Genomic DNA, 20,565 nt, shown 5'->3' with positions numbered 1-20,565 from the left:
CAAGAGTTGATAATTTGATGAATTAACTGCAACAACACTAGATGAGTCAACATAAAAGTAAGTATCAAGTATCAAAACAGACCCATAGTCATATGTGGATTGAGCCTCAATTTGCAACAATTCTTATGCACACTAATTATACTTTAAGTGTGTGCTCTGACCAAGGTGCGGTACTCGACATCCTCTCGCAACAGCCGGTTGTCATTCAAAGTGTACTTGGCTTTTCCTGTCACAGCATCCACGGGTCCCTTGTCCACTTGGTGCTTTATTGCCCGGAACAGCATGTAGAACGACTCCCCTGCCGATTCCTGTCCCGGAATTAATATGGAGGGTCAACAATGTCAAAATGCAACCGAATGAATTCAAGACTCATTCAGTAATTGTACTGAATGGAATGTATTTCCAACTTCAAGAGAGCCATGACTAACCATCCAGTAATCATGTGAAGCAATAATTTCCAGCTGTATTTCATGTGCTCAAAAGTAGAAGCAAACAAATGTTCTATTTGAAGCTTTAACAAGCTGTTATCCTGCTACATACCCGCAAGAAGTTGAACAAGCAAATGGACATCCAGTTTGTCAAGAGCTTCTCAACCACAGATTCAGTTCTAGGGGAAAAAATACATGCAGAATAGTAGTTGGTATTGTAGGGCGATAAAAAAAAAAGTATTTATTAGTTACATGATTTGTAATTAACTAATTACTAATCAATCACATTTTAATCTCAACTCTGATAAAGGTCACAAATAAAGAATTTGAATTCTAGGACATTACACAATTGTAGTGCATGACTAATCAGTTGAATCAACATTTTTCTTGGTGGAGTGTGCTTCTTAAAAATGAAATTCTAATTGAAAAAAGTCAAGCACACCAGCAAACCAATCAGGCCAGGTCATTATTCAAAAATACAATACAAAAACACTTCAATAAAATACATATAGAGCTGACTCAATACATAAATTCAAAATCCAGGATTCTCCTGCATTAGTTGCACCTCTCCTTCACACAACCTGTTGGTACTTTGAAAATCTTGAACGAACTGTGCTGCCACTCAAAAAAATCTTTGAATTTTTGACTCTAGTTGATCCGCCTTAATCATTTTAAAATATACAATAATAAACACTCATAAATGCTGAAGAAACCTCTGACCTCCTAAGCATGAGCTTGGGGTTTTTCGCCACATACTGTTCCACCAGGTCATTAAGTAGAGTCTTCAGGATGTCTGTGAAGTACTCCAGTTTACCATGGAGGGCCACAGTCAACAGAGAGGCCACATAGGCCCGGTCCCTTGGAGAAAAGGTCTGCTGGGCTTCCAGTGTGTGAATAAACTGCAAGGGAAATAGTCAATGTCTGCATTAATTACACAAAATAACAGTTGGTGGTGGTTGTTGTTGCTCTATATGTAACAAAGTAACCCAAAATACAAATGCAGGACTGAGGCTGACCTTGGTGAGAAACAATTTACTGTTGAGCAGATTGGATAGTTGAACTAGCCCTTGTTCAACAGTTTGCCTCCGGCTCTCCGGCACATCCAAATCTTGTCTCAGTGGTGACTCCTGGTGGCCTGGGAAGAAAATGCGCTCTGCATAGGCTTTGTATTCTAGGAAGGGAATACCCGATCCCACCAAATCACTGGACATGTCCATCATCTCGGTCATCAAGTCTGATGGGAGTAAGAAAAAGTAAGTAAAAATGGGAGCTTTTGAAACAATACCAGAACGTCAATCTTCGTACCTGTGAACTCCTTCTTGCAGCGGTCTCGCACACTGGTCTCCAGATTCTCCAACTGGATCTGGACTTTTTTATAGTCCCTCATGGCCTGTTTGCTCTTCTTCCTGGCAATCAACACATAAAATAATGATGACGCAAAGTCCGGGCTACATGAAAAAATATATATATTTCAAGTTGGGCAACCTACAGAATAGCATGGATATTGATATTTACCTGTAAATGAGGACGATTATGAGCACAATGAGAACCACTATTGAGGCTCCCACCCCTACTCCCACTTGGGCCTCCAAGGGAAATATGGACATGGCATGGCTGTCATACTGAACCCTACCCAAGGAGAAGTTCATGTTCCCCATTTTGACCTAGAAAACAAAATTACAGAAAGACTGTTAAGTCTCATGGCCCATTCATACGGGGCAAGTTGTCAACTGTGTAAAGCGCTCCGTAAAATGATGACGATTGCACAATACTACTTGATGCATATACTCCAAGATTCATAATAAATCTGTGGTGGAAGTCTGGACAGATAGAATTGGGTGACTCGTTGACTTACAGTGAACTCAGGCAGACCGTCCATAACCTCCATTTTCTGGCTGCTGCGTATTGATGGCTGCTTGGCTGGCGGTTCACAGTACAAATGGTTATGGGTCAGGGTTTTCACTGAACATACGCCGTCCCCGATCTGAGCTTGGACCTCATGTTTTTGGATGGCCAGGTCCAGATTCTCTCCCTAAGGTGAAATGATTGTGGAAAATATATCCGTAAACTCACACAAGCGCTCAGAGTTTGATGGTATTCTAATGATAAGTTTCCACTGAAAAGATGTTAACTCCATGTCAAATAGAACATAATTAAACACAAAACAAGAAATGAATCATGAATGTTCTAGACTCTGAATTCAGGTGAGACACAGTGTACACCTTGAACTAATTGGCAAAACATTCAAACACGTACATTCACACTTGTGGACAATTTAGAATCCTTAGTGAAGCTAACATGCACACTTTAGAAAGTGGGAGAAAGACCCACAGCATGAGGAAAACAGAATTGTCACACCGGAGGCAGAGATTCAAACTCTAACTACTGCTAACCACGACCTCAGCTAATTCACAGTCTGTAAATTGTGTCATTATTCCACACCTCAACAGAGATGATGCTGCCAGGTTTGTGGTGGTACGGTTTGTCGGGGTCATTGCGATTCAGCATATACAGCTTTGGGTTGGGCTCATAGCTGAACGCTTCACTGCCCACAGTGTTGAAGTCAAAATGAAGACTGTCCAGAAGGAAATGAACTTTGACCCTAGCTCTCCTGGCTTCCGGTCCCACGGCCGGCGTCGGGCACAAGATGAGGGAGGAACTGTTCACTGCACAGTGGGACTCGTACTGCAGTATGGATTGGACGGAATAAAGAAACAATATACAATAAATATTTATTTGTAGAAAAAGGGAGGATTTTTAACACATACCTGCTTGACATGGCAAAGTGCACCCTGGGAGCAGTCCGCCTCTGGGATGATCCTCCGCCGTCGCTTGAGTGGCATCTTTTTATCTTGTCTTTCTTTCAACCAACCTGTGCTACGCCTCCTCCTGGGAGGAAGAGAATCGGGCGGGCTGAGGGTGACCCGAATTTTGGGGTCTTGAACCACATCAAGGTTTTGACCGGACACTCTGATGATTCTGCCTCCACTGCAAGGAAAGAGGAAATGCTTGAAAGATGAACTTAAATATATCATCATAAAATTGACATTTAAACTTGAAAAAATGCTTCAATGTTCAACGCTTCATCTCAATAAAAGTTGAGAAAAATCATGATGGATGGAGCGTCATTGTATTATATTCCTTGGATATGAAAAAACTATTCAAAACGTGATGGCAATAAATAAAATTATCAGTTTAGTTTTAATACAACAGTGTCGATCTTTTCAAATCCTGTCTCTGTGCACTACTCAATGTAAAAAACAACAACAACATTCGAAACGATTGTAAATGTCTTTTGTTTGAAGTGAGAAGCACCTGAGAAAACTTTTGGACGGTGCGGCCCAGGAAATATTGGGGTTGGGCGTGTAGTGATAAACAACACCCTGTAGGTGGCGTTCAGCGCCTCCAAATCGCACTATGATGCCATGTTCGCCTGTTCTGTTACTGCCTCTTGTCAGACAGCAGATCTGATCCTCCTCGATGCTTATCCTAAACAAAGACAGCTTGAGATTGAACAGCCACTCAAACAAAAAGCTTTACACATCAAAAATAAAGAAAGGTACTGAATAACGAGAGTTAGACACTTACACCATACATGGTATTCCTCCGATGAGGACGCTGACATCATTTGGGTGGCCCGTCTTAAGGCTGCGACCTTTGATAGTGACAGACGAGCCCCCTGCTTTCGGGCCTCTCTGGGGGGAGAGACCGCTCAGTATGGGATCCTGGCAATGAGTAATAAAAATACAGCATGAGAAGAAAGCACAAAGAAAATAAAACTGCACGTTTCAATAATCCACTAATTTACAGCCATGTGGGTGATTTACTGTCAAGATAAACGAGACAGCGGGACATACTGGAGGGTTGTTTTGCAGCCTACGGCCATCAATTTGCTTATCACTTTGTGCTAATTAATTAGAGGCTGCCGTCCTTTTCCTGTTAATGCAACTAAGGAGATGAGCTTCTTGATTGAAAAGCGTCTAAGTGTCACCTTGTCAAAAAAAAATATATATATACAAAATTAAAGAAATAAAACATAGCGGTAGTAACACAATACTATTCATAAAAGAATAATTTCAAGCATATTTTCACAAACTTGTATTTACCTGAAAGCTGAAGGTCTGGCCAGACACACCAAGTCCTCCTCCTCTAACTTTGACAGAGGCCTGTCCCCTCTTCTCTCCCCCGCTGCTTGTGGTCTCACACACTATCCTGCACAACACAGGGGTAAGAAGCAAAGGCGCATATCCTAGTTCATCTTTTGGCATACATTACTCACCTTGAGGAGATCTCATATCTGCTATGGATGACACTGCAGGGAACCTCAGCAAGTGTGACAGAGTTGAGGATGTCTTCAGCCCTCTGGCCAAGATTGGAGCCTGAAATAGTCACCAAGGTTCCCCCCTCGATAGGGCCAGACACAGGATCCAACTGAAACACAAGACAAAAGACGTATTGACAGCTTTTCTCATTTACACACGATCACATTAACCACAACACACACCAGCCTCCTATTAATAATATAATAGCTCAGATGTGTCAAGATGGGTATCCAGAAGAGAGGCAACCAGGTTCATCTCTGGTGGAAACAATTCAGTAGCAAATACTTGTTTGCACGCATTCATATTATATATAAGAAACAGTTGTTGAACTTTGTATTAATTTTCAAAGAGGATAAAACAAGCCTTACAAAATGAATGACAGGGGCAGGACAAGTGTGTTTGACATCATCGGTGCAGGACCCATGATAGACGCAGTGGGAGGTGGAAGAACTCCCGCACCACACGCAGCCGTACTTTGGATCGGCCGTACGACATCGACTACAGTCGGATCTCCCCACGGAACAGTTGTACAGAGTCACTGAAGCAGGGGAGAGAAAGAGAGGTGAGTGAGGGGAAAAAAATCATTGTTATAATTGGAACATTCTGTGTTGCCAGGGTGTTTGATAACTTGTGCCACATAAGAAATTAGCCCCTACCGAAAAGGTCATCAGCACTGTCAATGAGAAAGTTATCTTTCCTTCTGACGTTGATCATGGCTGGGTATTCCTCCATCAAAGCAGAATAAGCAAACTGAAAAATAAACAATACAACAATGTAGCATGTTTTTAGTTATACGGGCTAATATGCAAATTCAGGAACAAGGCACGATTGTGATCAGTCTGTCTAGGATGGTATAAAATGTCTACCAACACAACAGTATATTGAAAAAAAGAGTGCAGTTTCAGGATTATTTTAAAAACAGAAGTTCTGTTTCATTCATATTGAGTGACTCTTTGGTTTTGCTCTGTTTAGATTAGATTTAGATATATTGAAACATATCTATTAGAACAGTCATTTATTCTGTCTATTCTGTCTGGCCCGCGAGATGACGTTAATATGACGTATTAAAAAAAAAAAAATTAAAAGACAAATTTTTTTTTTTGACCCCATATTTTTCCAAAAGAAAAAAAGGGCAAACATTTGATGGGCTTATTGTATCCCATACAACAATCCCATCAAACTCGAAACATTTATTGAGGTATGATAGTCCTTAGTGAAAACAACAGGTGGAACATCCTGTTTCAGTTATCCATGACGCACAGGTCGGAACGGTATTGACACGGTATTGACACGCGAATCCAGTGGGCAAGGTAAAATATGGTCTGTATATTGTTAAATTAACAACATAACAAGGTCTGTTCAAATGGAATTAAATTAAATGCATTTTAAAAGTAAGATGATGTTTATTTTAATATAATAATTAATAATTTATATAGTACAGAAAAAAAAAAAGCAATGGCCCGCGATGCCATTGTCTGAATATTTTGGGGCCCGCGTCCAAAAGTAATTGCTGACCCCTGCATTAGAAGTTTAGGTATCAAGTATGTGCTGTACATAGCAAAAAAAAAAACTTTGGCAAATAAAAAATGCTGACCTGATGTGGCTTGCAGGTTATCAAAAAAACTGAGGGCTGCTTGGCATCCGGTTCCACAGACGCTTCAACCACTATTGACTGATTCTCAACATCCAGCACGCACTCGTAGTCCAGATTTTCATCCTAAATGTGAACAATTTTTGAATGAAAAAGTTAATTAAAACTTTGAGAGGGACATATTGAGAAACAGATATACCTAAATAATAAACCACCTGCTAAAATTGTTGTAAGGTTAAACTATGTACCTGAAACAGGTTGAGGTGTTGTCCCACTAGTGTAATCTTCCTTTCAACATTGACAGGAAGGGGGAAGGAGTCCTGAACTTTCTCCACGCAAGGACAGTCCTGGAAAAATATGCAATGTGAAACACATGCCCTGGATAAAAATATGAAAAAAATAGTCCGTATAAAAATACATTACATTACATTGTCAGGCAGTAGTAAAGCAATATGTTGGGTTAATACTTCTTATTGTGAGGCTATTTAAGTTGATGAGATGATGGTGCTGAAATGGATGTTTTGGCCAGACTGTACCAAAAAGGTCCATTTTCAGTGACCAGAAATAAGATAAAAACATAATAAATAAACAAATAAATAAATAAATAAATAAATAAATAGCGTCACATTGAGTTCACTGGTACTGCATTTCACACAAAACTGCGTCTCGTTACATTCTGTCTGTAGTGTTGAATCAAAATAGTTAAAAAACTCGTGTTTCTGTGGACAGTTAAATAGTTAACATCGGTCACGATATCCATGAGCAATCATGTGTCGTGTATGTCGACTCAGTATTTCAGTTTCTTCTTTTGATTTCTAATGGGAGAAATTGTTTCAATTATTAAATATTAGAGGTTTAAACGGCTTAAGTTAAATTTATTAGCAACAGCTTCCGAACTCACCATTAAGTAATAAAGAGAGGAATCTGCCTGGTATTTTTCATCAGAATCAGAGTTGGGCTCAAAGACCACGTCAGGTGATTGTGTAAATGTGAGATTTTCATTTGCACGTGTCAGAAAAAAGGGGACTCTGTCCCTGTCTACTCCACCCTCGGGCCTCTCCCACTCCCAGGGAAAAGTATCACTCCTATCAGAGCTTATTACTGAGATTTCCTCAGTCAAGTCACTGCCAGCAATGCCTGACAAAGTTGCAACTTCACCGGATGTGGTTGAGCTTATACCAGAGGAAGCGCTTGCTGCCTCACCGGAGGGTTCTAAGAGGCCCAATTCAGAGTCTATGGGCCCAATTGTACTGCTAAGGAATGTTGTGTTAGATGTGTTGCCAGTGTTCTCGGCAGTTTCCATCAGCCAATCAACAGTCTCCTCTTCTGAAAAATGTCTAGTTGTGGCCACATTTCCATCAGTAGTAGTGAGCATGTCAAAGACAAAGCTGTCTGTGACGCTGGCATCTGAGTGTAGACTGGTGGCCTGGTTGAAGGTCCCGATGAAGTGGTGTGCGGTGCCCGTGGACTCGCTGTTAAAAGTGGTAGGGGTTGTCGTTGTGGTGGCAGCTGCAGTGGTCGTAGCAGGGGTCATGCCGAGTGGCAGCTGCGTCACTGTCACTGTTGTTGGTGATGTTGTTGTTGTCGGAGTCATCACAGTTAAAGTGGTCTGTTTTCTGGTGGGTGGTGGAATGGTGGGTGTCGGCGGTTTGAACTTGTTGATGGAGAAGCGCAAACGAACAAGCAGGAAAGGGCAAGAAAAAAAGGGCAGGGGGGGGACAAAATTAGGATAAACAAGAAGACTGACTGAAGAATCCAAAATAATAACAAAGCAAGACCGGAAATGAAAAACGTACACACAGGCGGAGCAAATAAGACAAGGCACAGAAACGTATGGCGTGATGCAAGTCGGTGATACTAGACAGGGCATGGCCATAAATGTTGACTCACATTTTGATTGTAGATGGTGACTCCTTGGCTGCAGGTGTGTCTGTGGGTGCAGACATGCTCATGGATACACCAGTTACACCCCCAGCGACTGCTAACACACCCTTGACATCTGAGGGGAAAAATAATATGACACAAAATAAGTAAAATTTCTCATCTATATACACATCTATGACAACATATGGTTTATAACACTTTATGGGAGTTAATATATTCAATCACTAATAACTCCCCAAAGAAGAAAATGCTATCAATAACACAGTTACAAAAACAAATGCATCATCGAAAGCATTGTCTCGTGAATATGTCATTGTGCTTGTTGCTGAATAAAAGAGTCTCACTCAGGCAAGACAGCACATGATTTATTACATTGTGTTCTGGTGACACATGCAGCATGTGTGTGAATGTCTGCGGGCGTGATTGCGTTGATACTCACGGCCTCCGTTCAGAGAGCTTCTGCACAAGGCTACAGTCATACAAGGTAAATTCTGTCTCTGCTACCGTGACGTTTAGAAAACGTAGGGAAAGTATCACCATCACGAAGTCTGGATAACAACAGAAGCAATTAATTAGAAAAATTGATATATTAACCAAACAAAGTGTACTTGATTAATAACTGATATACCATATAAGGTGTGAAAATATAATAAGATAATGCTCAAAGGAACCTGCATTTAAAAAAAAAAAAAAAAAGTTTTTGTCTGCATTTTGCATTTATGAGTAACTACTAATTCATCACTTTGTGACATCACAACGTGAGGAGCCGGTTGTTTTCTTGGATGGCGCTTAGAGAGGAGGAATGATCAAGAATGCCCCAAGAAGAGTAAATGGAGAAAAAGCACCCACCTCTGAGATGTTTTTGGTGAAGAATTTGCATTTTAACATGTCCAAAAGCTCAAAAACTAGATTTTGCATGATATTGCTCCCTCAAAGCTTTGAATTTTTTTCTTTTTTTTTTCCCAAGATACTTTTCTGGGATATTTTAAGCCCTGTGTCATGGTGGTGAAATGTACATACAAAATATAGCCATATACATGTGGACACAAGCTGAACCTCACCGTCTCCATGCCCAATGGCGGGTAGACTACTTGCATCAGGGGTGGGGCATACAACACCGGTGTTAGTGAACAAGGCAGGAGTTTCTGTATCATGAAAGAAGCAAGAGTAGGCCTCTCCTTCTCCTAAACTAGGTAGTCTTTCGACTGACACTGTTATCTGTGGGAGAGGAAAATATTGATCAGTATTTTTACTGTAACTCAACTTTGAAAATGGGCATAATGAAAAAAAAAAAGCAATACTTGAATAACAATAAAATTGTCACTATGAGTAATTGATTAAAGATTAGATGAGACATGATGGAGCATTCAGGATAAACAGCAAAGCTTTAAAGCAGCCTAGGTTTGGATATTTTGTAGTTATACTTAGGGCTAGCATTCATGTTAATGCTACTTCATCTCCCCCAAAATTACATTTGTTTTCTCCCCGCGGCTGATGTTGTACAGGTTGAGATGCTGGATGCTGAGGCACTGCTGTGTGCGGTTAAAACTCCACAACCACTGCCCCTTGACTGACCCTCGCCGGCACTCCCAACGTTGTCCACACCTGAAGAAGCAATGTGAGTTGTCAGATACAAATACAAGGAAAGAACAAGAGAACGTGACTTCACTGTGGCTCAGTTTTTCGCAAACAGACTCACCGCCCCTCCAGGACACACCAGCCACAGTACGGGTCATTGGCAGACAGACAAGACTGGCAGTCCAGATGATCTCCACATTCTGCCACAGGACGTTTCTCTACCTGAAGGTCAAATATATCCAATCCAGTTACATTCATTCAAAACCTCAAGCATATAAACATAAACCTTTGCGGAAACAACTTGGAAAGGTTAATCCTACAAAACTAACGCATTCTTTAAAAATGTGCAACTCTATAATGAAATATAGGGTTAGGGTTAGTATACCAAAAGGATGTGGCTGCAAATAAAAAATAAAAGGCATGAATATTTGCGGTAATTACTTTGACGTTAGTCAGATAAGCCAAATCCTGAAATGCAGTTTCAAATACAGCCCTATCTCACAACTTCCCAACACAGACACTCTGTAGGGAGTGTGCCTTCACAAAAAGGGCCACTTTCTCTGATTAATGCTATTGTTGTCTGACCCCCACACCTCCTGCTGATTGTTGTTTTCAACAGAAGGTGAGTGACCTTTGACCTCAATTGCCAGCTGCTCTCATTTAGCCATTATGCTCTTTGCCTTGTAATCCTTCATGCTACTTTTTTCTACGGTCAACGCAGCTTGAGGAAGTACCAACGCATGGACAAATGTGACAAACAATCAATTGTGTGCCGATGAATGACAGCCCATGTTCAGGCTTGTGCATTGAGACATCTGGGTGTGTGGTTGAATGGACAGGCCACCACTCTGGAAAGGCTACAGCTGTTAAACTATTTCAAACAAAAGCACTCCAAATGAGCCAAGATTTTTTCACCTGCAAAATCAATGAGCGGCTACAGTCTAGGATTTTAATACCTAAAAGGGGATTGAGTTACATCCAGATCCAAAACTTGCTCTGGATCCAAGGGAACAAAATGCATATAAACTGGATAAGCGTCCAACCTTGAGAAAATAGGGCTTGATTTATACTACAGGGCACAAGTACAAGAATTTCAATTTGTTGATGCCAATTTCGCCCACTTCAAAATATGCGTCATGGCAGGCTAGAGGAGCAGCTTCAAATAGAGCGCAATTTTACACCATGAATCGATAAGATTTGACAACTAAAGTTCCACCCATTCAAATGACTAAAGATCAAAAGAAAACTACCTACTCATGACGAATAAATATCAGGTCCCCACGCTAAAAAAGGTAGACCAGGGGTTAGCCACATGGTGCCCACCTGAAAGCCTCCAAAGAACCACATTCTAAAATTAGCTCACCAGTGATGACATTGTGATTTCCTTGGACTGTTGTAGAAATGATCATTTAAAAATGTAAACACCTGCAGAAGTTGACAGACGTGTGCAACAAACGGGCAGCCCTTATAGATGATTAACTATCGTTACTTGAAAAAGGTAACAGGAAAGAAGTGAAAGACTTGCTGAATAATATGATGTAATCTCGAAAGTGTACCTATCCTCTTACGCAACTTACAGAGGCTTTGGTCATGATGTAGATGTGCGCGCCTTTCTGGTCCAGTAAGAGGTCTCGGTTAATGGAGGAGTTGGGCTGAATAGTCACATTGGCATACACCTCCACTTGGCCATCTTGGCCCAGATACACCTGAGAAAGAACATCAGAGGTTGGTAGACAATGCACAGTAGATGGACAGAACATCAGTAATCGTTCAATGACCGAGACACTTAAATCATGAGGTGCAGTATTCTTTTGTTGTAGTGCATTGATAAACATTTGAGAGTTTTAATTACTAGTTGTTTAGCACACGGTTAAGAGAATACAAACAAATAGCGAATGCAAAACAGAGACAGCCATAAACATAATTTAAGTGTAAAAATTAAAAGTAAAGTTTGGAAAAAACTACAGCATTAAAATGAAGTCAAATAAAAGAAACTTCTTGTGCAACATGCAGCTCAAACCTAAACCCAATTAAACTTGTGCAGGATCGCAACCAAAGTGGTTATGAATGTGATTAGCACATTGAAAAATTCAATATAAGCACAGGAAGACACCTCTGGTTTCAAGTGGTTCCCCAGCCTTCAAACTCTCATATTACCTCATGTTTATGAGATTAGAAGAAGTGGTATTTTTTTTTTTTTTTGCCTCTCCATCCGGAGGCACGTGACCACTGTGAGCAGAATACCCATTATGAGGATGCACTCAACACATAATGGCAGCGAAAGTTGCTCTGTAGTGTTTGGTGGTTTAGAAGTATTCATGCAGATTTCGTAAAATCAATCTGTCTGAATTCATTAAATATTGCACATCAGTTTTAAGACTCCTTATCAAATGAGTGTCAACAGCACGCTTCAGGTGGTGATACTCTGCAGTTACAAAAGTGGTCTTACACTTGGAATTTTATTTCTGGACAAAAGAAAAAAATATATATCTCCATCTTATGTTCCAAAACAAAGAAAAATATTTTTCCATCTTATAGTATTAGCTCAAAAATGTATAACTTTCAAGTGGCCAACAATCACATGACAAAAATTGGACACATATTTATAGAGCTATGCGTGTCTGTGTAAGTTGGAATACTGTGAAGGATGGAATGATTGGAATCCTCAAGATCCGTACAATAGCTGACATTGGTTGCTGATGTTTTAACAGGTGTAAAGTGTGCTCAATTTCCTGAGAAATAAATCACATAAAGTCCAAGGAGATTGTTGGGCTGCCATGGGCATTCTACAACTTATACAACTTTATAATAAAAAAAAACAATACGTACTGGGTAAGTACTGAGTGGTGAATGTGATTCGCTACCTTGTGAAGGGTCCCTTTGGAGTCTCCCAGGAAAGCAATGCTGTGGTCGTACCTCACGCTAACAGCCACAGCAGTGAGATGGGTAGAAAAGGTTTGCCACACAGCCTTGGCCACTACCGGCACCCTACTTGCCATTGGACTTGGGGTGTGATCAGAGCCACAGGGATATGCTTGAAGAGTACTCTACAACATACACATGACTACGGTTGAGTATACCAAGGTGATTTGTCCTTCACTGAAGAAAAAGATTTGAGTAATCAGGAATTTAATTCATCTCCAACTGTCATCAAACATTTAGAAGACCCTGTTTTGGATGTCCTCTAATTTAACCTTTGGTGATGACTTCCTGTTAGTGTTGCACAGATTATTTTTTTCTTCAATCATTGGGACAAGAATACAGCAGTGTGTCAAACTTAATAAAGTGTTCTGGTCTGCAAAGCCTCATAACTAAGCGAGAAATGTCTATGTTTTCAAACCTTGCTAAATCATCGCTTATGGAAAATAGCACTTTATTGTCATCTGGCCTTTTGTCTCTGTAGTTTCATTTAGCACTGAATTCATTCTACAATTCTTCAGTTCTTTCTGTGGCCATGTTACTGGCAGCCCTTGTCTTTGTCCTTGTTCCTCCTTGCAAAAGCTCAATACATTGCTGCACAGCTGAACCAAGTTGCCTTGGTTTACTGACCTCTAATGATCCCATTCAATGGTCTGAGGGATGCCAAATGTAGGCATCTGTGGAGAGCGGTGGGGATGAACTAAACGGCTGCAGCTGGCCAAAGCTACTTCTGGGGCATCTGGGCTTCAGTCCCATGGCCTAATTACAAGACTTGCCTAAAAATCACTTCTCCGCATACAATGATGCAGTTTAATCCCACTAATGCCGCGGGTATAATTTGTTGCTTAGCTGGAATTTTACGATGCTAACCCTTTCTCTGACCACTGAAACCAATTTAGTCAATCTACTTCAGGTAAACGGCAGGAAATGATTCATGCTGATGGCTTGCATTAAGTTGTTAGCCAATGTACAAGTTGTCAGAGAACAGAGTCAAACAAAAGACAGTATGGAGTGCAATCTTTGGAGGGAGTGGCATTAGAGATAAGATGCAAGAAAAATGTCTGTGTTATGCTATTGCTATTGGCTGTGTGCATACCCTGAGTAAGTTGGCACAGCTAGACTTGACCTCATACTCTATGTAGGCCACCTCTCTTCCATCATCCAACATCCCGTCTTGGGTGTAACACAGATCCCTTATGGAGTCAATGCGTCTGTCAAGTGCATCCAAAGGGAAGATGCACAGAGCTGAGCCATCCAAGGAATTTTGGTTAGTGGAGCTGACACGGGTGGAGAAGACTGCCAACAAGTCCTCACCCTCCCTGTCTGTACCTTGACCCACCTGTTACACATAAATTGAAGGGGGACAAAATTCAGGGATATCAAAGGCAGAAGCAACAACTGTTATTCTAAAGTGACACGTTTGAAGGAGAAATAATAAATTTACCTGGGCTGCTTGGAGCAGGTTGTAAACTCTGGAAGGTGAGGATGGTGATCGGCAAACCAGAGGAACCTCCACGTAGGAATAGTAAGAGGCGTCATCGAGGCAAACCCTGGCTGCATAGGTCTGATATTCCCTCGATGACGACTTTATGTCTCGGCGGTAAAACAAGAAGTACACATATGTTCGCCGTGTGAACGTGGTCACGAAATGGTGGTCGTATTCGGACAGACGGCCTGCTACGGCGAGCTTTGCCGTCTCCTCGTAAGAAAAAATAGGCTCTGATGAAAGGTGTCGTGTGGAAATAGGTGGCTGACTGGCGGTGTAGCCCCTACTCACATACATCACAGACCTTTCCCCACCTCGAAGCCCCACCACAAGCCCCACGGTTGAAACCAACGGATCATTGGCTGCCACGTATTGAGTGTCCATTGGCCTCTCAGTGGAGAAAAGGACCTCACTGATTGAGGTCAGGCTCCGTTTTTGGCAGGTCCCTTGGTATACACTGCCGCAGGTGATCAATTCCAATCCTGTCGGATCCACCAGCAGTAATTTGTTATGGTTACTGGTTCTCCTGGCCTGGGGACAATTGGACTCTGTGACAGGAGGGATGCAGTCTTTGCTGTCACTCACAGGACCGGTCTTCTCCTCTTGCTCCAACCGAAGTCCATCTAATCCGTCCAGCTGAAACAGGTGGTCTCTGGCCCCCACGTAGACCTTTCCAATGGATGGGTCTGGATGGAGCACCAGGTGCTGGAATTCTGTGTCATCACGGGAAAAACTTGGGTAAGAGTGACCATGGACTAAGGCGACAGCGATGACGGTGATGAAGAACAAGAGTAGGGTGGAGTTCTGAGCCTTCCCATGTAGCATGGCAGATATTCTGAGGAGGAAAAGCACCAGAGTTACACATGTTTAAGTAATTATTGCATTTAACTTGTATGCTAAAACTTTTTTTTCTTCAGATTGAGAAAATGATGGTCGAACCTGACAGATAGAAACACATCACCAAACCACATTCTGCACTGATGATGGCCACCAAAGTGAATGCGTTCAAACTTGTTTTTTCAGTGCCATCGTTAAATAAATCATCATGGCAATGTATGTAGGCAAAAGCTCATTAAAATTGCAGCTAAGAACAGTCCTAAACAAATACTGCAGTTGCATAAGAGATTACTCAATATTGGTGGTACTACAGTCTCAGTTTTCATTTGAAAATGCCTTACCATCTATGTTCTTTGTTAAGCCGAAGACTCCCACTGCCTAATCATATCCCATTTCTTCTCCGTCTGTCAAGATGGAAAAATAAATACATTAAATTAATCATCTGGTTCAGACATTAAAAAGAGAGACAAATGAGACATAAGCATTCATAGAGAGATAGGGGGAGTTGCATGATGACCACATAATCACATTATTCATTTACTTGTCACCTCTATCAGATTACACACACAGTTTTGACTATGAGCGGTGTTCTTTACATCTTGAAGATTCAAAACAACACACTTCCCATCTCAAGAGCCATCACTCAACACCTCTGAGAGAGTACTTTGTGGATGCTGAGAGCAGTCCCCGCCATTTGTGCTAAAATCTCTTTAATTATTGAGCAGGTTCCTCAGTCCTTCCACTGACCTCGCAGAGAAAAGGTCAGAGGAAGGAATGAATAACTCTCAAACACCAGACTTTTACCCTACCTTTTAATCGCTTAGAGACAGACAATTACAAGAACCATCGTTTACATTGATATTTATTGTTATCAAGTGGTATTTATAGCTAGACACTCAACAATGACAGTCGAATAAATTGTATGTATAAAACAAAACATATGTATTTGAACACAATGACATTTATTTATCAATGTGACATGATAACTAAAACATTAGACATAGAACTAGTATCTCACCTAACTCTTTTGTGCTCACTGGTGCAACAATAAGGACAAAGCAGAGGCGGGTCTATAAGGAAGAAGATGAAAGAGTGTCTAGGATGGGTACATGACCCGAGGCCATCCAGTAGCAGCTGCAAGAGTTGTGCTGCATGACTGGTAAAAGGGGACGGGGGAGGGTTGTGGTGGTGCATGTGTCTAAGGACCGTTCACTTATTCATGAGCTGAATAAATAAGTCTAAAACTCCATGCATCCTGTACAGCGTTGATTAAAAATACTGCATGAACAAGAATTGGTGTGTTACAGAATCCTCAACAGGCCCAAATCCCTTTTGAGGCCGGAAACAGAAAAAGCATTTTTTTTCTTTTATTGCTCCCATACCCAATAAGTATTCTCGTTTAGAATTCATTCATTCATTCGTTCATATTCTAGCCACTCTGACATAATCTGGCTGGGAAAGTTCCCCACTATGCTGTCATCCTCACCTGCTCTTTGACCAGCAAACATGCGCGGTCATCTTATTTATAGCACGCAAACGACCCCATTACCATGGGAACTTCCTTTTGCCGACCCGCTACGATGGGTCCCCGTGAAGCTGCCATGTGACGGGTCTGTGATGTGGAACTACACTATTGGGAACATGGAGGGTGGGATATGTGAAAGGATGGAGCAGAAGTTTAGTTCGGGATGTTGGACTGGTGTGTGTGTGTGTGCCTTGTAAAACCTTGTAAAGTTTCCCTCCCGTAGAAAAAAGAAAAAAATAACACTCTGACTCAAGCCAGACTTAAAGAGGGTCGAGCAAAATTTGTGTGTGTACCACTTCATTCAAGCGAGTCATTGATCTTGGTTCTGAGAAAAACAAATTGTCCTTATATTTGACCTCAAAGTTTAAGTCACAACAACTGATATATAACAACAGGAGGCACATCCCAACAACATTAATATACTCAATGGTGCTCAGTGATCATAGATACATTAATTAATTTAGTGTGGTTCATATACTACTCTAACTATACGCTTTCATAGTCCAGCAAATGCTTCTATGGACTCTATGTGTTCATCTGTAATCTCCACTAACCTATTCTTGTGTCTATTCTATGTGTTCACATTCATAAATCAGTGAGAGACTCCACTGTGCAAGTTCATCACTAAAGCCCTTAATGAGCCATGACAGCTCACTGAATGACTACGACCTCATAAAATATGCGGGGGTCAGCAGTAGCGGTGCAGCGGGAGACTATGGAGCTTGGCCTTGTTTTGTTGGGTTCTGGCAGCTTAGGTCAGGTTTGGGCCCAGAATTCTGCACATTTACAGTAGCATGTGTGTATTCAACCCATAGGGTACATTCAAGTACTAACATGGCTGGTTGACATCAGCAAAAGCAGGCACTTAGAGGGAAGATAAAAAGCTGATACAGTACAAGGCTGTGCAAAACAGCCAGAATTAACTTAAAAGATAAAAGCTGGATGAGGTTTTCTGTGCCTGGCATCTGTTGTACATTTGTCAACGCTGGTTACGCCATAGTCTGTCTGTCTGGCAAAACATGCTCTTAACAGAAAATGAAAATGCAGCTCAGAGCTACAGAAAACTGGGAAGTGAGTAGAAATGTTGCCTGTAACAAGGGACTGAGAACATCCTACCCAACGAGTAGAAGTATATGGGCTGGAGAAGTGATGAGCAGAAACTGCAATCCTCAGTCAACTTTGCTCTTATGCAACTGCACTGTTGAGGTAGTCTGATTCAGAAACCCAACAAAAATTTGGTGGGTGCAAAAGAAAAATCGACTGTGACGATGAGCAATTTGTCTTTCATTGGCAAAACCTAAGATAAGTTTAATCAATACTATTTAAATATACAGCTCTCGATGAGGGTCTCAAAGAGACACTGTACAAAGTTAATGACGGAGCAAAAGATAATATTAAATATAAATCAAAAGCATTATGGCTACACTTCAGTTAGACGCTACTAAAGTAAATGGAGCAGGACATAAAAACTGCATTCTGCTTATACACACTTGTTTCATGGAAACAAATTAGATAATCAATCGCTGGACACTGGCACCCAGCGATATGATCAGAGATACTCTTCTACTACCATTACATCGTTGCAGGAGTTATCTGGCAACTGTCACTTTATTGACAGAGGCTGGACAATGTCACACAACTCTAAGGTGTGTCTGAAACACTGTTTTTACTACAACAACAACAAAAAAAAAACACGCTAAGACTGATTTTCCCAGATAAGCAATGCCTGACCTTCATTTGGCTACCAATCAATCTTCTGTGTGTATGAAAACTAGTGAGGAAAGCTGGTTCTGTTGTGGGCACAGAGCTGCCTGGTCTGACATCTGTGGCGGAACAACGGGTGTTGGACAGGTTGCTATTCATCAAAGACGACCCCAACCCACGACTCAAAGGTGCAATAATTCACCAGGGTATGGACTTTGTGACTTTATTAGGTGGTCTATTTCTGAGATTTTAAAATAAAGGTTGAAAAACATTGGATTAGATGTACAGACAAACTATGCATGCTTTGTCAAACACATGACTGATGCCAAAGTGTCCTTGAACAAGATAGGGAGGCCACATCTGCTCCTGGACGTGTCATCAGAGTGTGAATGGGAGGACTAAAGCACTTTGAGTACTTTCAAGGTAAAAAACAGGGCCCATTTACCATTATTATTTTGGCAGTAGACATCCGTTTGAAAAGGGCCTTAACAACACTTTCAGCAGAAAAGCTGTAACTGTACAGTCTGACCAGTCAGTGGCTCTCAGCCAGGATTGTCTATTGCGAGCACTTTCTGTCACAGCCGATACTCAGAGTTGGTTTTATTCAATAAAAATTACAGCATATGAGCAGTTTTGAGTGTCAACAGTAAGCAACTAACACTGTGCCTGAACAAACTCCAATAAACTAGCAGTTAACCGAAACTTAAAACAAAGTGGCAGCTTCATCTCATTTCCACTTCCGGCTTCATATGGTAAGTGCATCTTGACCAAAGGACTTTGCATTTGTGCAGGCAGTTAGATAAGTTAACGCAATAACATTTTGAAATGAAGATGTAGCCATGCTTGGCCCTTCTCCATTTCCGTCGCCTTTACTGTCAATGGTCATCTCTCTGTCCTCAGTTCACATGCAGATACAGAAGGGTCTCTCTCTCTCTGCCCCTCCGGTGCGCTGAAGGGGCTCTCTGTATGCTGCCGCTGGAGGGAATAGTGTCCCTTTCACTGCTCTTTGGCCGAGGGGTCGGCCTGAGCGGACACAGGATAAAAGCCACTTCCCTTGGAAAGCGAGCCGACACACGAAATCACATAAGTGCACCGACACAAACACACTTTTTCAAGTGCACACAAACACATACTCACTGAGGCCAATTTATAGCACGATCCTTTCACTCCAGAGAATCTCTTAGGGAAAAGCAGGTGTTAAGCCAAGCTACTGGGTACCGGATGAAATAAGATCTGCATCTGACATGTAGGATCATTTGATTAAATGGGTTTTAAAAAAAAAAAATCTGCAAAAATAATACTATAATAATATTTCAGCAATTATTAAAAAGGATTTTGGGATGATGACCCTTAAAAAAACATGCTGCAGATGTGCAGATTCAGTAATCAAACCAAGCAGTCTTTTTCTACTGGTTCTACTGTGTACAGGTATGACTGCATTTCTTTCCCTTGAGAGACATGTACCACTCTACAAAAACGATGATCAGAGGGAAGGCAGAGAGAAACCACTTAACTGAGAAATGATCAAGACCTTTTGAGCCCTTATGAGGCAAGGGAATACATAACTACTTGTTGTCATGGAAATATACAACCACTCTCTGGGTTTCTGGAAGCTGTCAGGTGAAGAAACTCCAACCAGATAGGCAGATGGGATTCATGTCATGCCAACAAGAGGCAACTTAACTTTTTAGGGAACAAGTGGGCAGCTTTGAGATCTAAATGGAACTGGTTTGGAACATGCTAAATGGGTAGTGCTTTTTTGAAGGCTTTGCTTTCAAGCCAAGTTGGTGATTATTCTGTTGGGAAACACAAAGGAAACTAAAAAAACTTCTGTAACCAGTCCAAGTTCTCAACACGGTCTGGACATATGCTAAAATGAAGCATGACGTTATCGGGGTCAGGATGGTAGGGTCATTGTGTCGCAGAATGCTAAGGAGGCGTGCTTGCCGACTTGATTTGTTTGCGCATGGTCCGCATACATTACCACCTACTGCTTGTACACCCAACATCACACCATGTCACTCTCTCACTCTCTCTCTCTCTCTCACACACACACGCACACACACACGCGCCCACCACTTCTTTCAGTGCACTCAATCGTCTGAGGGAGCCCTTTGTCAACCTCCGTTGTCGTGACAACCAGACTGGGTTGAGCGAATGCAGAGTGGACGTTTCGCTCTCTTGGTCTGTGGGTATTTTAATCAGCTTGTCACACTGTCTGCGGTCAACCAACACGTGTCCCCAAAGGCAAGGATGCTACTTAACTTGTTTCTACAACATTATACGGTCAG

At 41.5% G+C, this 20,565-nt stretch overlaps 1 protein-coding gene across 1 annotated transcript in view; it reads right to left on the bottom strand.

The window, feature by feature from the left end:
- The window catches only part of plxnb1a (plexin b1a), a 38,075-nt gene that overhangs the window by 5,643 nt on the left and 11,867 nt on the right, over positions 1-20,565 (bottom strand). The window contains exons 2-29 of the mRNA XM_085913114.1: positions 15,387-15,449; positions 14,167-15,043; positions 13,819-14,061; positions 12,668-12,850; positions 11,381-11,509; positions 9,925-10,025; positions 9,698-9,830; positions 9,287-9,443; positions 8,665-8,773; positions 8,232-8,340; positions 7,243-7,995; positions 6,590-6,688; positions 6,345-6,467; positions 5,407-5,500; positions 5,119-5,288; positions 4,708-4,859; positions 4,535-4,640; positions 4,017-4,153; positions 3,744-3,917; positions 3,197-3,416; positions 2,871-3,113; positions 2,284-2,460; positions 1,944-2,092; positions 1,734-1,834; positions 1,445-1,662; positions 1,149-1,327; positions 541-607; positions 162-308 (exon numbers count right to left, since the gene is read on the bottom strand). Of these exons, the coding sequence (XP_085769240.1) occupies positions 162-308; positions 541-607; positions 1,149-1,327; positions 1,445-1,662; positions 1,734-1,834; positions 1,944-2,092; positions 2,284-2,460; positions 2,871-3,113; positions 3,197-3,416; positions 3,744-3,917; positions 4,017-4,153; positions 4,535-4,640; positions 4,708-4,859; positions 5,119-5,288; positions 5,407-5,500; positions 6,345-6,467; positions 6,590-6,688; positions 7,243-7,995; positions 8,232-8,340; positions 8,665-8,773; positions 9,287-9,443; positions 9,698-9,830; positions 9,925-10,025; positions 11,381-11,509; positions 12,668-12,850; positions 13,819-14,061; positions 14,167-15,033 (5,340 nt within the window). The 5' untranslated portion in view covers positions 15,034-15,043; positions 15,387-15,449. The remainder of the gene's footprint in view (positions 1-161; positions 309-540; positions 608-1,148; positions 1,328-1,444; positions 1,663-1,733; positions 1,835-1,943; positions 2,093-2,283; positions 2,461-2,870; positions 3,114-3,196; positions 3,417-3,743; positions 3,918-4,016; positions 4,154-4,534; positions 4,641-4,707; positions 4,860-5,118; positions 5,289-5,406; positions 5,501-6,344; positions 6,468-6,589; positions 6,689-7,242; positions 7,996-8,231; positions 8,341-8,664; positions 8,774-9,286; positions 9,444-9,697; positions 9,831-9,924; positions 10,026-11,380; positions 11,510-12,667; positions 12,851-13,818; positions 14,062-14,166; positions 15,044-15,386; positions 15,450-20,565) is intronic.

The sequence above is a fragment of the Syngnathus leptorhynchus genome, chromosome 1 (genome assembly GCF_054491065.1).
Source record: "Syngnathus leptorhynchus isolate UIUO chromosome 1, UIUO_Slep, whole genome shotgun sequence".
Lineage (NCBI taxonomy): Eukaryota > Metazoa > Chordata > Actinopteri > Syngnathiformes > Syngnathidae > Syngnathus > Syngnathus leptorhynchus.
This window is presented reverse-complemented; position numbering and strand designations above follow the sequence as displayed.